Source organism: Pomacea canaliculata, linkage group LG7 (assembly GCF_003073045.1).
Source record: "Pomacea canaliculata isolate SZHN2017 linkage group LG7, ASM307304v1, whole genome shotgun sequence".
Taxonomy (NCBI): domain Eukaryota; kingdom Metazoa; phylum Mollusca; class Gastropoda; order Architaenioglossa; family Ampullariidae; genus Pomacea; species Pomacea canaliculata.
The window spans coordinates 12,854,121-12,868,888 of record NC_037596.1 but is presented as its reverse complement, the minus strand read 5'-3'; the positions used below and the strand labels follow the sequence as shown (position 1 = coordinate 12,868,888).

Below are 14,768 nucleotides of genomic sequence, written 5' to 3'. Positions count from 1 at the left end.
CGCTCGCAAACACATTCAACACACTCTTTCGTAAAAACGTTACACTCATTTCGTCTTAAAGGGTCACGTTTACTTAAAAACCTGCCAAAAGTGTGTCTCGAGCTCCTTTACACCAAGGGATTATGTGTGCTGCTGCATTTTTGTATGTCCCTCTGATGGATCGCTACCTAGCCACGGTCAGAGGGCTTACCTGTCTCTACACCTCCACTTTTGCCGACTGGAACACAAAACCCATTATAAAAAGGTTGACAGGTAGAGACCACAATAAGTGCGATCCTTTAGCCCAAGCAATTCACGGTGGTTGGTCTATGAGCGACCAGGGGCATTGAAGTTGACTATATCACTGAGTTTCAGACTAACTATCCAGTAAACTATGAAGAGTCATTCAGAAGTAGAATATTTTGATGATGCATATCAAATGTTAATTAACCAACCACAAAAAAACGCGAATAAGACTTAAGACTTAGGCAAACTAATAATGCTATAACTTAACTGAACCAAAAAAAAAAAAAAAAAAAAAAAAAAAAACCCAAATCGTAGCCACTGGTTGAAATATCGAAGAGATTAAGATTTCAGACATAGAACTGCTCTGAATATTTCTCAAGCCACCAGAAATTATGTGTTTTATTTTTCATCGTTAATGAGATACTTCGTGTACTCACCCTACCCTGTTAGGTAAGTGAACTGCAGCATAAGATATTCATAGTTTACATATAAACATATAAGACATGCAGAATGAATGTTTCACTTATATCGCGGCATTTATGTTCCACATGTTGTCAGATCAGTGTGGGGGTATATATGGGTATATATGTGTGCATATATAAATACTAATGTTATCACAGGCTTTTAACGCTTTTTTTGCCCTTCATGTTAAAGGGTTACTCAAGGCTTGTGATGAGGCGGTGGTGACGGTCAAACGTTTCAAAAATATATTTAGTTACAATTAATATTACAATTCTTTATTTACGAGGGGTAAAATAAGCAGCTGAGCGCTTTTTTTTCATTTAGCCCTCACCCTTTACAGGAAACGAAATTAACTAAATAAATGAATTAATTAAGCATTATAGAAAAAAATTGAATAAATATAAAGAAGTGCGGATATTTACAAAGTGATGGTTAAGAATATATATTTACAAGGTCACCTGGAGTTGGGAGGAATCTCTAGAGGCCTCATCTTGTAAGTGTTTAGATAGATGGCGTGGAAAGCAGTTCAGGGAGTGCAATTGCTTGAGATGGAGAGGGAGGCTGTTCCAAAGCACACTTCCTGAGAATTTCAGACTTGATTTGAAGAGGTCTAGTCTAGGAAAGGGGATATTCAGTTTTGGGAAGGTTCTAGAGTTATTGGAGGAAAATAGTAGAGAGAGTCTTGGCGATAGTTTACCCGTCAGTATTTTATACATTTTACAGAGCACGAGAGCAATACAGGAGAAATAAATGATTTGTTTCTCACTTAATAACCACTTATTAACACTATTTCGGTTGCCGATGTTTATAAACATTGAAAAAGTCCAGTGAAATCGACCCTTGTGTCCTTCCGCCGAGTAATCGCGATATCTTCCCGAGATGGTCAAGCAGAGTAGTCTCCTTGTGACGTCACACGCAAAGGAAGTGACTGTGGTCATTGCGAAGATTTGAAATCATCATTTTATTCGTATGACGCACTCTGTGTGTACAGCTTGTAAGTCTCTGTCTTTCGGAAAAGAAAATTTTGAATCTTTTTCCATCTTTTCGTGGCAATCGGGTGCAGCACATTCTTGAGGCTTGGTTCTCACCACGAACTTATATCCCCTGGACATCTGGCAGACGATTTTTTTTTTCACTTAACTGCTAGAACGAGGCTCCAGACCACAAAACTTCCGTTTTTTTCACTTGTCAGATTAACTTCTAAAAAGAGGCAGGAAACGACATAGCTTCTGGTGTATTCACATTCTTTGTTACGGCTCGCCGAGACTAACAGCGGATCACTTTGCAAGAGGCCAAGAGTGAGTCTCGGCGTACAGACATCAGTCCATACATACACGTCCATGTTCTCACTATGGAAACCACAGGTCATAGGGTCACGTGATGGAGAACGAGACTTCGTGGAAGCAAAAAAAAAAAAAAAAAAAAAGAGTCCCGTGTCATTTCTCTTATTAAACACAACATTCTACTGAAAACTTTCAACGTTTTCCACATGAACACACATATAAATAGACGAGATTCAAATTTATCCTACTCTTTACGCGATTCTAAGCAGTTTTATTTTGCCTTTAAAATCCCTTTAAGTGTCCGTAAAGTTTTAACAAGGAAATAAACGTTTTATACTTCCTTCTCATACAGAGCAAATCCTCTGTTGTGTGAGAACTATGATTAAACAGACCAGGCTCTTATTTCATTAGAAGAAAGCAAGCCAGTTCTTCATGAAACATCTGTCACTAAATCGTAAAAACTTCCTTACTTTATCTCTGTCGTTTTAAATGTCTCAGAAGACCACACGTGCTAGTTTTGTCGTTTGTTTTCTATTAAATTTTACATTTTCCTTAATGTGTTTTATGCAAAATCTTTACACGGCATTAAGTGCATGTCTGCCTACCAGTTTGTAACCCTCTGTTCCTACGTCAGGCACCTTCTTTCCTCATTAGTTTTCTCTTACTAGAGAGAGATTCGGGCATTCTTTCATTACCCAAAGACAGATAACACGATGAAAATATTTGATCATAAGTGTTTTACTCCGGATATTTTAATATTAAAAACACATCAACAAACCAACCCTTCATTTTTAGAGCAAAACTACTGCTCGAAAAAAATTCAATCGTTTATTCATTCATTATTCCTTGCACATAATTTATATTTGCTAAAGAAAAATGACCCCTGGCTAAATCTAGTTATAGTTTTGTGGTGTTTGTCGGGTAGTAGGAGTGTCACAAACCTGCTGTGCTATTTTTGTGCTGTGTTTTAATGTTTGAAGAATGGAAAAATTTAAATTTTTTTGTTCAAATTATATTTATTTAAAATTTCAACTGTTGTCGTTGTTTTTATTTAGTTATTTCCCTCTTCTAAAAGGCACTGTAGAGTGCAGGTGACACGGAGTAACAGTGTGAATGAAGAGGCGATTAAGAACAAAACCACTAATACATGTTTACATATGTGACCCTGCACGATGAAATGAGTCTCAAGTCGCGCGGAGCAGTTTTGTGCTCGAGGCCCCGAAAGGTGATAGGGGTCAGTTTTGTGCAGTTTGACTTTTCGTTAAAAATGGATTCCTTGGTTATTAAACTATCAGGAAAATACACTGCATGTTAAAATAAAAGTTAGAAATGGACTTTGAATAAGTTTTAATCGAGGTACCCTAGTGCGATTGTACTGCTTTCAGACGAAAACGCTGTGTCGATACTGTTTCCCTGTCATAACCCCATCGTGTTAAACCTTTCCAGAAAGCCCTATGTTAAACTTCTTCAAAGAACGATTCAAATATTAACCGATCAAAAGATTTGTATGCAAAAGTTTAGGAGTAAACAAACCCAGTCTGTCATCTTGACGCTAATCTTTGAATCCGCTTTTTTTCAAAATGGCGGCCACCGTACTTTTACACTTCAAACGATTCTAACTCACTTTTAAGACTAGAAGAACACCTTTTGTATCAAAAGAAAGTTAGCAAAGTAAGGATACAGAGGCACAAAGACAATATACGGTAAGAGATTTTACATTTCTTAGTAACACATACACACAGAGTATGACACACTGAAAGATTTCTGTAATATATGCTTAACAATTACAGTATTTCAGGCTAGAATTTTAGGTTACGTGTCAAGCGGTAACTTAACAGTTATATCAATGTTGAATGTAGTGAGATCCTGTGTTTTAAATTTAAGTCACTCGAAAAGCAAAAGTAAAAACACAAAAAAATGTGTCAAAATATTTTTATCGTCCAGTCATCTTTCTGCCTCTTTGTATATAAATCAAGAATCGCTCCTGTATTTTTTCCTTTTATTCCAATATTTTTCTTGCATTGTCATCGTGCAGTAGAGAAACGATGGTGATGACTTTGATGTCACCGAAAACTGTCTCTGTCAGGTCCGATGAGGCCTCGGACGAGCTACCGAGCTCAGACGAGCTTGTATTATCAGGTCTTCTGTCGTAGATGAGTCCACCAGCATCTCTCCTACAGGATAGCGTCTCCTGTTAAACATTACAAAATGAATTGCCATTGTCATAATCAGGTTCTCTGAAGACTTTCTAATAATGAAACGAAAATATTGCAGCAACTAGTCCTGAAAACGATTGAGTTGAATGTAAGTAGTTACAATTTATGTACTCAGCGGGAGCAACTATGTGAGACAACAACCCATAGTCTCCTGTGAAGAATTAAACGAAAGGTCCAATACTAAAAGCTTTTCGAAGTACAAATCTTTACTATTTCTTGTTTGCCGACAAATATAATGCAAATAAATTTGAGTTTCGATTTTTTTTTGAATGTAGGACTAAAATATGACGACTTTCCTTTTTAATGATTTTATGACAAAGTGGAGGGTAACTGTAATTATGAGGCTATGCCGTGGCTGGCAATTATGTTGTAAGACTAATCCTGTGCGATGTTTACTAATAATTATCATCCGCTATGCTATGGATTAAGTTTATGTTTAGCAGTGACACTGGCTCATACACCGGAGTCTTGCATTCTGTGGATTGTTGACAAAATTATTTAACGACTTTCAATTACAATAGCACAAGCGTTACAAAAAACCTCATTGACGTCCACAAAAGGTAGTTTAAAGTTTAGAAATGTTTACGACCGTTTAAGCGTTGTGTTATTGATGCATTATTTAATAGTCAGTTTAGACAATTTTAAATTCGACCGTTTCCTTTCTTGAACACCACTCAGAGACAGAAAAAGAAAATTAATTTGTAGCCGACTCTACACATGATGATGATGATGATGATGATGATGATGATGATGATGATGATGATGATGATGATGACGACGACGACGACGACGACGACGACAATGATGATGCATCTTTAAAAACCATCTGAAATTTTGCACGAAACAAATACATCACAAAATTGTAAGGTCCTCCATGACCTTAGTCTTAGCGCGGTTTACTTCAAGCACAAGGAAGCAGAAATTTCCTTATTCCTTCTTAGTACCAGCAGTCTTTCTCGTGATGAAGATTAGAAAGTAAGATTTAAAAGATCAGTCTTTTATTTAATTAGAGTAATTATAAGCCATCTCTTACAATGCATCTGTCAGTCAAATATCAAAACTTTCTGTATGTCTGTCTGTCGACATAGCGTATGTTTGTCGTTCTCTTATTCTTTTACTATTTATTTACCCTCATGCCGGCTCACAAACTGTCCACTTATATTTCTTTTTTCCGTGATTCCTTCTTTGATTTGTCAATTTATTTATTTATATATTTTTATTTACTCCTACATATTTGAGCATCCGTTCATTCTTTCTTCTAACTTTAACTATTAAAAGAACAAAAGTATGTATCGCCTGCTCTAAATGATTTTGCAATCGCTTATTCATTCATTAATCATTGATTTACTTTTGGAAAGAACAAATAGTTGATTAAACAATTTTTAACAACAACTATGCCTAGAATAAAATATTCCAAAACATCAGCTGTACTCACCAAAGAAAAGAAAGGTTGGCGTGTCCTGTCTCTCATACCACGGACGCGCTCGTATATAAAATACGTACGTCGTTACTCACACGATGCGGTGACACAACTACAGTAACTACACTTAACGCTCCTGAGAAACACTGCGATTTCAGTTTCTCTTTTATTCTGATTCACATTACATTATTCCTGAAATGTTTGAAAGGAGGACAGCTTGCATTCATCAAGAAGCCAGGATACATGCAATCAAGAGCTCGTGCATCCATTCATTTAATTAGATATGTATAAGCACAAACGAGAGCAACAACACGTCCATAAACACATAAATGTTTTGACGAACAGTAATAGCAAACGCCTTGTAAATCTTATCTAACTAAATCTTAAGCTTTGTTAGATTGCACGCTAAAAGTTTTACTGTAGTGACAATTAATGCTTTAACACATATACCTTGTCAATTCGAAAACATACTGTATGTTTACCTCTAAGAATTGCCGACCTGACGATGACAAGGATATCATTAACAAAGTATACATTACAGCAACAGATCGCAAGTATTAACTATTGAATTGCTGAGGTAATCTATCTTCCCCACTTTATTCCCTAGTATACATTGTGTTTACAAACAAAGCCTTCACTCGTCACTAAAATACGGTGACTTTATCTGCATTATCAGGAAATTAGCCTTGAAAGACGTGTTATAAGAGCTATCCTTATAATTTGGTTTTCAACTTATTACTTGTTATTTTGACTAGAGGGACAAACTAAGAAAGCCTTATCATTATGCTCTTAATTATATTTAAAATAAGAAGCTGACAAAAATCACTTTAACTGAAAGAAACAAAAATGGCCAGCCTTGTTATACGAAGGGCCATCTGCCCTTCCACCCCAGTTGACGAAGTGATGGAGGGCTTTAACATCGTTGTACCTTGTTCTGTGGCAGCCTGTGGTTAGCGAATGATTAGTAAGAATGTTTTATGAAATAACGAGAAAGCTGCAAATAAATAGGATACATTTTAAAAATTAAATAACATGTTTAAAACTTACCACGTTTATTTTCATTGACCTTTTTAATGGCACGAATACCTATAATAGCAATGACAACAATCAGGACAGCAACACATGTTCCTCCGATTAGTATTTCTTTTACTGGTGTTTGTGCTGAAACAAGCAAAGTATTGTTTTGTCTTGATTAATTTCTTGACATATTGTTGTCTGAGCTCTCATTAATTATGTATTTATTGAACATGTCAGGTTGTAATTTATTGTAAAAATTTCTATAATAAGGATAATTTACATTTTAATAAAAGACAAACATGCTTGACTATAAGTGTGCATGCAATCTGCACAATACTAGCCATTCTCTATTTATGTCATTTTGTGTAAACATATTTTTTATCCAAAAACGCATACAATCTTTCATACAACTAAGTATATTTGTATACTTAGATTAATCTAAATGTTTATTAATATACAAATAATATATGGACTTATGCATTAATTTTGCAGTTAAATAAGGAAGAACAGTTACTAGTAATAGCTAAAGAAGAAGCTCATATATTTTTGGATTTGTATACCTGGGATTTCGCTTTCTCTTATCAAACTCCTCCTTGATTCTTCCGTAAAGTTTAACATTGTGGTGGCATAACCTCTTTTGTTGAGAAGAGTTAGCATCCAGATTCCATGGATACTGCTGATTCTCTTGCTAAGGGAGAAAGATAGAGCAAGATCAGGCGGATGACCTGTAAGTGTGCAGCTCACTTTTATTGTTACATTGTCTTCTGATGGCACTGATGTCAGCAGGCAGTTATCTACTTCTTTTGTGTCAGCTTTGACCTGCAGTGTTATATTATCAAGTTCTATAGAATGGACGATTTTAATAGAGTTTTCAGTGAACTTGGGAGGACCTGCAACAACAAATGCAACTTGTGTAAATTGAGCTGCTAATTTTAAATCAGTCACAATGCGTGCTATTTTAAAAATTATGTTATTAATTTATGATATATTATTTAAACGTTATACTAGATTCACTATAACGTTACCTAACAACGCAGAGTAACATTCTCAAATGAATTTTGTTTTGAATATAATAATTTTAAAAAATATGAAATATGATAAAGCTGGATACCGTAGATCATTTGTAAATCACCGATGATATTTAATCAACAAATTGAATTATACGTTTTTTGCTTAAGACTAGTCATGTCTTCTTTCGATCTGTTTCTAAGACAACTAGTGAAACATTGGATACCAGCAACAAACAGACGGGGTTTTTTATTTATTTTTTTAGTAACATATGATTAACTTTGGTGTTATTTTTATTAAATGTTATCTATAATTCCTACTGTCATAGTCAATACTTTTTATAATGATCCCTAAATACGTATACCTATTGTAACCTTCGATGTCTGTAGGTGTTTATTAATAAGGTTTGTAGGGTTAAATATAAATTATACACGAACTTATGTAGTACAATATACGTTTACTTTTGTACTTACACATGACAAGAAAAGACACAGATCTGTTCTGTTTAGACCCATTCCCTTCACAACGAACTGTTGGCCAGTCATCTTCACAGTGCACTAGAAGCGAATAGGTCAGAGGACCTGAACCTCTAACAAGTTCCTTCCCATTGTTGTCAACCAGAATGAAGGTAACAGGCGGGTTTCCTTTGTCAAAGGAACAAGAGATGTTCACCTTCTGACTATCGTTGATGAGATGAGTGCCGTTCACTTCTTGTCCGTCTACAGTCAGACTTGTGACCTGGGGTGGATCTGTACACACACACACACAACCTTACATCCTTTCGTTAAAAGCAGCAGGTTTACACGGTTTACATGGTTTACATGGTTTACAACGTCAAAAAAGTTTAAGAGTCAATAAAGAAGGTTTTAGCCCCAAACAAGATAGAAGCGAAGAACAGGACACAGAAGCCGTTAGTGGATGAAAATACTGATTGGAAGAAATGACGCAGCACAAGCAGTGAGGAACAATCTAGAACAAATGAGGACGGCACAACAAGCATCACAGAACGGTAAAATGCGCTAAACTCTACACAAATCCATGGACAAAACAAGTAAGCAGAGAGCTGGTCTCCTTAAGCCAGTTAGGCTTGTCTTTCAGTTTTTCAAAATATCGCTGCAGTATTCATCTATAAATAAATACTGTAGTGCCAAACTAATAAATTCAAGAGAGAGTAAAAAAGGTCAAAAGCACAATTTCCCTTGGAGTAAATGTAAAAATCCTTACATCTTTTGACGTGTAAAATAAGTATAGAGATTTTGATCTTAAATAATAGTATGTAGTATTACTTACATACAATAGCAATATGGATCCGCCTTATAATCTTCTTTGTCTTGCTGTTGTGAGTTTTATTCTCCAGGTAGAGCTGCATGACACTTAGTGACCGACTGACCAGCTGTGAAATCTTCATTTCCCAGGTCACCATGGAGTTGTCAAGGTAACGGGGTTCGTAGGAACAAACCACGTCGTCTCCAGGACCCCATTTCTCTAAAGACGGGTGGCTGGACCCCTCTGTCCACTCAAATTCACACTGAACTGTTAGGGTGTTGTTAACGCACACTTCATATAGAATAGACGTAGAGCCTGAAAATGCTGACCTTTCAGTAGCATTGAGCAGATAGGTAATATTCGTAAAACTGCCTTCTCTTTCAGGCAAAATTTCGCTGATGTTCGTCATACCACCTGTAAATATAAAAATAATCACGTTCAAAAAATTGAAATAGTTGCCTTTGTCTTATGAGAACACGAATGTTAACTAACTTTTGAGTTTAATAAGCGGATAAATTAACTTCATCGATAAAGAGGAGATTATTTTATTCTTGAAGATAAATTTCATAAAGAGACATTGGACGTTTGCTTATTTATTGATATGGCATTGACGGCGAAGCATTATTTTACAGTTATCTGAATTAATGTAGGATCTTGAGACCAGATAGTGAGAAGGAGTTTAAGAAAAGGATGGCTTTGTAATCGTAGTGAAATGAAAGAAGCTAATATTAATAAACATTTGGGCACGCCATTGTTTATTTTCCTTTGCTTAGATTGAATACTAAGGTGAGAATTTTATATGATTATCGCAAAATACCTAGAGATCTTGAAACCGTATTCTTTATATCCTTTTTCACTTGAAAGCAGATAAACCATTTTTTATTTGTGTCTAAGATATGTGGCCTGTTTGCTGATTATATTAGAAACGTTTTTGTTTTCCTTTAATATTTGTAGATGTTATATTGTAATCCTTTAAATGGAATTATTTATGTCGAAAACGATAACTACTCTTTGTTTTGTACTCTATAAGTAGTTGTTGCGTTTTTAATATAGATAATTTTCAAATGTTTTCCAGTAAAAACATTTTAATAATTATATTGGTTAATATGTTTAATTGTAAGAAATTAACTTCGGTGATTAATTATTTTATCCCTCATTAGGAAAAAAACCAACTGATTTGCAAATGTTAAATAGTTCATGTAAATGTTTTTAATTTTTTAACTTCTTGTAATATTTAGAGCATGGTAATATAAAATATCAGCAATATCCATTTCTATCGTTTAAGATGGTAAATGCATACCTCAATGTTTTTGAGAGTCATGAAGTGGCATGAGAGACGCATAAGAGACATAAGGTTTCAATTAGATGTAACATGTTGCAATGATCAATAAAAGTTTAAGCAATATAATTCATCTGTTTATGTTGTGGCGATTAATAATAGTTCCTGCCTAAAGTGTTTCAGATGCCGTGGAGGTTAAGGGCGCTCACGCACGTTGGGCGGCAGGGGACCACATGATCACTATTTCCTTAACCTAGTGTGTGTAGCTTTTTTAATTTTGCTATTCATTTCATGCACAGTGGTGAATGTAACTTCTGGGAAAATGTGCAAGTTAACGAATTCTGAAATCGTGGATCGATTAGTGTCTATCTTTGGATTTCTACTGTACTGGCGTCAGGAGAACAACAAATATCCCAGTGTGATATACAGTAAACCTGTTGATATTGTTAACTCTTTCTTGTACCTGGGAACTATTTTTGATGACATTTAAACACCGAATACATTGTTAAACGTGGCCAACAGAGAATGTACCTTCTTTGTAAGCTCAATAGTTTTTCAGTAGGTCAAACAATTTTAAGCCGTTTCTACCAGTCGTTTATTGAGGTTTTTTTTTCCTTTTCATATGTATGCTGGTTTCACTATCTCTCTGTCCATGATAGGAACAGTCTGAACAGTATTGTCCACATCTGTTCTAAGATAATTGTTGTCGGACAGAGCGATTTAGCTTCCTAATGTGATCAACAAATAGTAAGGAAAGCTTCTCGCCTTTTGTCTATACCTGAACATGTACTAATGAGATACTTTGTATTACGAAGCTCAGGTAAATGCTATGTCATGTCTATATGTAAAATTAATAGACACCTGAAATCGTTTGTACCATCTGCGATCCAGCTGCTCAACCTCAGATGAAGTGTCAGTGTACATCTTTTTATTTTAAACTTTTACTGTTACTCGAACAACATCTCAAGGTAAAATAGCCCCCTGGGACAAATAAAATAAAGTTTATCATTGTCGTCTATACGCCGCTGAAACATGCTTCAAGTGATCTTTCGCTGCTTATGAATATTTACAGTTCGAACTGTTGACTACACAAGTACTCATACAAAAGTTAAGAAAACTGAAATACTTACATATAAAAGCAAATGTTGGCCTTTGCATCACAAATAATGTTAAAAAACAAACTTGACTCAGAGAATCCATAGTCAGGGCATGTGCTCTGAGCGCCGCAGTTTTCGCTTACTGACTATGGGAACAAGGCTTTCATCCGGAGTTATTAAAATATTATAGTTTCAGTTTCCTTCTTGCAGTTTGCTCTAGCTACAGCTATGTTCACTAATTTCTTATGGGAATTGAGGCCTCTAGCAAGCTATATATATATATGTAGAGAAAAATATATATAATTATTTACCTCTCCAAGACAGAACATACGTCTTAGCCTACTTTCTGCATGTAATCCAGAGACATTTGAAGTTTAAGAAAAAATATTTGAGTAACTATATCAGTCTGATTTATATTTTTCTTTTCCTTGACTATGCAAGCATTTCAAGATGGAGGCTGCATGCGTCATCGTTGTGCCTGATGACAAGTCTTTCTAATTCACTCCTTAGTGAAGGCCTGGGCCCGATTTCGAGTAAAAGTGCACTAAGCTTTGTATGCAGCTGTTCAAACAAAATAAGTCGTTAGTTAATAATCATAATCATAATCATGATAATCATGATGATGATGATAATGATAATGATAATTTTTCTGTTGACATCTTTATATATTTTAATTTTCTTCTTTATGCTCATCCCCGGCTCAAGAATATTGAAAATTATTTCAGACCAACCCAAGAGTGAGAGTGGAGGTGGGGAAGGGAGAAAAGGATAGGGGTTCAAGATTTGTCACTTCATATTCAGTAAACTATTAAATGTAGTAGTAACTACCCAACTACACTTTTATATAGACATTTTGCTTGTTATTTCAAAATTTGTTCTTCACTAACTTTGCTAAAGAAATCTCAATGAGTAAAGTACAGCCTTAGATTCAAAGATTAGCAGTGCAAATTGTGAACTTCTACAAAAATAATTCTATAACTAAAAAAAAAAATCTTATAAATATTGCTTCTTACACAATGTTTCTGATTGCACTTAGCATTACATTTTGGTGTGCAGTTATCAAAATAGAGACATTAAGATGTATTTAAAATGTGTTTATTGTATCTGCATTGCTTTTTTAAAAGTCATACATGTATTAATAGTTGGGCGCTGGGGTATACATAGTTGAGTTTTTTTTTTTTTTTTTTTTGGGGGGGGGGGATGAAAATTACGTTCGGACACATTCTTCTTGGTCTGCACTTTAAAGTTGATTACAGGCCGACTGCTTTACCGTGATATTTCATCAATTGCTGGCTTGGCGTATAGCTATTTAGTAGTAGTCTCTGGTAATAGCAAAATTGGATAAACAGTGAATATAACAGCTGGGAATCAATTTACAGCTTTAACAACTCTATTCTAAAACTTGTTTGGATCAGCGGGTACTACTGACAGTGCTGTTCCCTCCACCCCACATCCCCTTCCACCCCACGCGCTTTACTAACATGCAGAGTAACAGAGATGAATGTTACACTGTATTCTGATTCATTTTTTTTACTTGTGGAAGTCACGTGGGTGTATGTTTAATCTTTAAAGGGATACTCAAGGCTTGTGATAAGGCTCTGGCGACGGTCAAACGTTTCAAACACAATATTCTACTAAAAACCTTCAATATTTTCCACATGAACACATATTAATAAACGAGGTTCAAATTTATCTTACTCTTTACGCGATTCTAAGCAGTTTTATTTTGCCTTTATAATCCCTGTAAATCTTTAGTCGAAATAATGTCAGAAATTATAGATGCGTCAGCGGTAATGACTAAAGCGCTTGTGCATTCACACATAAATGCTCACACATGCACCAGGAACGCGCGCACGCACACGCACATACACGCACGTCACTTTGTTAATCATTTGAAAATCTAGCAAAATTTATTGCGGTCTTAGAAGCACTTAATGACACACACACACAAAAAAAAAAAAGGAAATGGTGTAGACGCATAAGCTCAAATAATCTCTGTCTGCCCGTGTGGCAGACTTTTATGTGAGCTGCATTAGTCAATGATCAACGAACAAATCACAAAGAGACACTGCCTATCAGCTTTAAACAAGGAAATTAATTGTAGAAAAACAACAAAGCAGCTCGCCCGATAGTATTCAAATTCCCACCGCCACCCTCAGCGCCCGATTCGACGACTACTTGCGTCAACTACCGGTGATAGGGTTTAACTTGGGAAAATATGACATCAAAGTCATCAAACACTACCTCGTTCGCCGGTTCGTCCTTCGCGAAAAAGAAACAGACGAGGACATTGTTGACGAGACAAAAAACCCATTTAAGTTTGTGGTGAAGCGTCACCTGGCGCCACAACGCATTTTTGTGCATTTGCACCCAAAAGCTGAAATTTCTAGACGTCGTCAATTTTCTCGCGCCGGGATTTAGTTACGCAAAGTACTTGGCTGCCTACAACGTCACAGAGCAAAAAGGTTTCTTCCCCTACGAATACGCCAGTCAAATAAAAGCCCTACCTCCTCGTGGCGACTGGTGGACATACCTGGATAAAAATAGAGCTTAGAGTTAGAAAACTAGCTATTTTTTCCATTATCTGTTTAGCTTTTTTACTTAAATTTGTAGACAAAGTTTGTTTAATCATAATTGGTTTGATCAGGTCTGCCTGGAGGTCTTGGAAGAGTCTTGTGGGACTTGATGTCAGATGAAATTTCAGACAATGTAAAGGAAATACAGTGGAACCTCGGTTAACGAACTTAATCCGTTCTGGAAAGCTGTTCGTTATCCGAAATGTTCGTTATCCGAAACAATTTTTTCCATAAGAAATAAAGGAAATAGATTTAATTGGTTCCCAGCCCCTGTTGACTCGCTAATATTTGAAAGTTACAGGCTATATAGGTGTTTGTTTTAATGAGAACAGTTATAATGCAATATAAATGGAGTTAAATAAACATAAAACATTAACAAAAGCATCTAAACATCAGAAAACTTGCCGTTTTGACGGCGTGGTTGGAAACAGGTGTGGGGAGGAAGGGTGGAATTACTGCTTGGATTCCCCCTCCATGAGCACACGTGACATTATAAAATCGGGGAGACTTCCCTTTTCTGTAGCTTTGAGGTTAAAGGAAAAAACTTGTCCAGTGTCTGTTCCTTCTGCCTTTTGTAAAACTCTCCGGTAATACGACATCACATATCCGACAGACGCATGCCACCTTCATACTTTGAAATCATTTCCTTTTTCAATTCATTTGTTGGCCGCTTCCTTGTCATTACCTCGCTACTATTAATTACTCTTAATCTTCTTTGGAGCCATGATTGAGGATTATCTTACTAAAATAAAGCACAACAATCACTAAATAAGAAGGATGCGCATAAATAAGGAACGACTGATCGTAACTGTGTCTCGAGCGCGAATGATGACAATCTGGTCGGTCACGTGTGGTTTACGTGGCTGTTCGTTATCCGAAATTTTGTTCGCTATCCGAGACAAACTTTTAACGAAATTTT

At 35.8% G+C, this 14,768-nt stretch overlaps 1 protein-coding gene across 1 annotated transcript; it reads right to left on the bottom strand.

Annotated features, from left to right (window-relative positions):
• Positions 1-3,929: 3,929 nt before the first annotated feature.
• Positions 3,930-11,404, bottom strand: LOC112568256. The gene is made up of 5 exons (XM_025245457.1): positions 11,307-11,404; positions 8,922-9,311; positions 8,105-8,380; positions 7,184-7,513; positions 3,930-6,767 (listed from the first exon to the last, which is right to left on the bottom strand). The coding sequence occupies exons 1-5, from the start codon at positions 11,374-11,376 to the stop codon at positions 6,643-6,645; spliced, it is 1,191 nt and encodes a 396-aa protein (XP_025101242.1). The 5' UTR covers positions 11,377-11,404; the 3' UTR covers positions 3,930-6,642.
• Between the last annotated feature and the right edge of the window lie 3,364 nt (positions 11,405-14,768).

What these genes read in the sequence shown, in the direction of transcription:
- LOC112568256 (XM_025245457.1), bottom strand. Translation starts at nt 11,376, where the DNA reads ATGGATTCTCTGAGTCAAGTTTGTTTTTTAACATTATTTGTGATGCAA. An exon ending in GATCCATATTGCTATTGTAT is followed by an intron (nt 8,381 to 8,921) that starts GTAAGTAATACT and finishes GTGTGTGTACAG; the next exon opens with ATCCACCCCAGGTCACAAGT. An exon ending in TGTGTCTTTTCTTGTCATGT is followed by an intron (nt 7,514 to 8,104) that starts GTAAGTACAAAA and finishes TTGTTGTTGCAG; the next exon opens with GTCCTCCCAAGTTCACTGAA.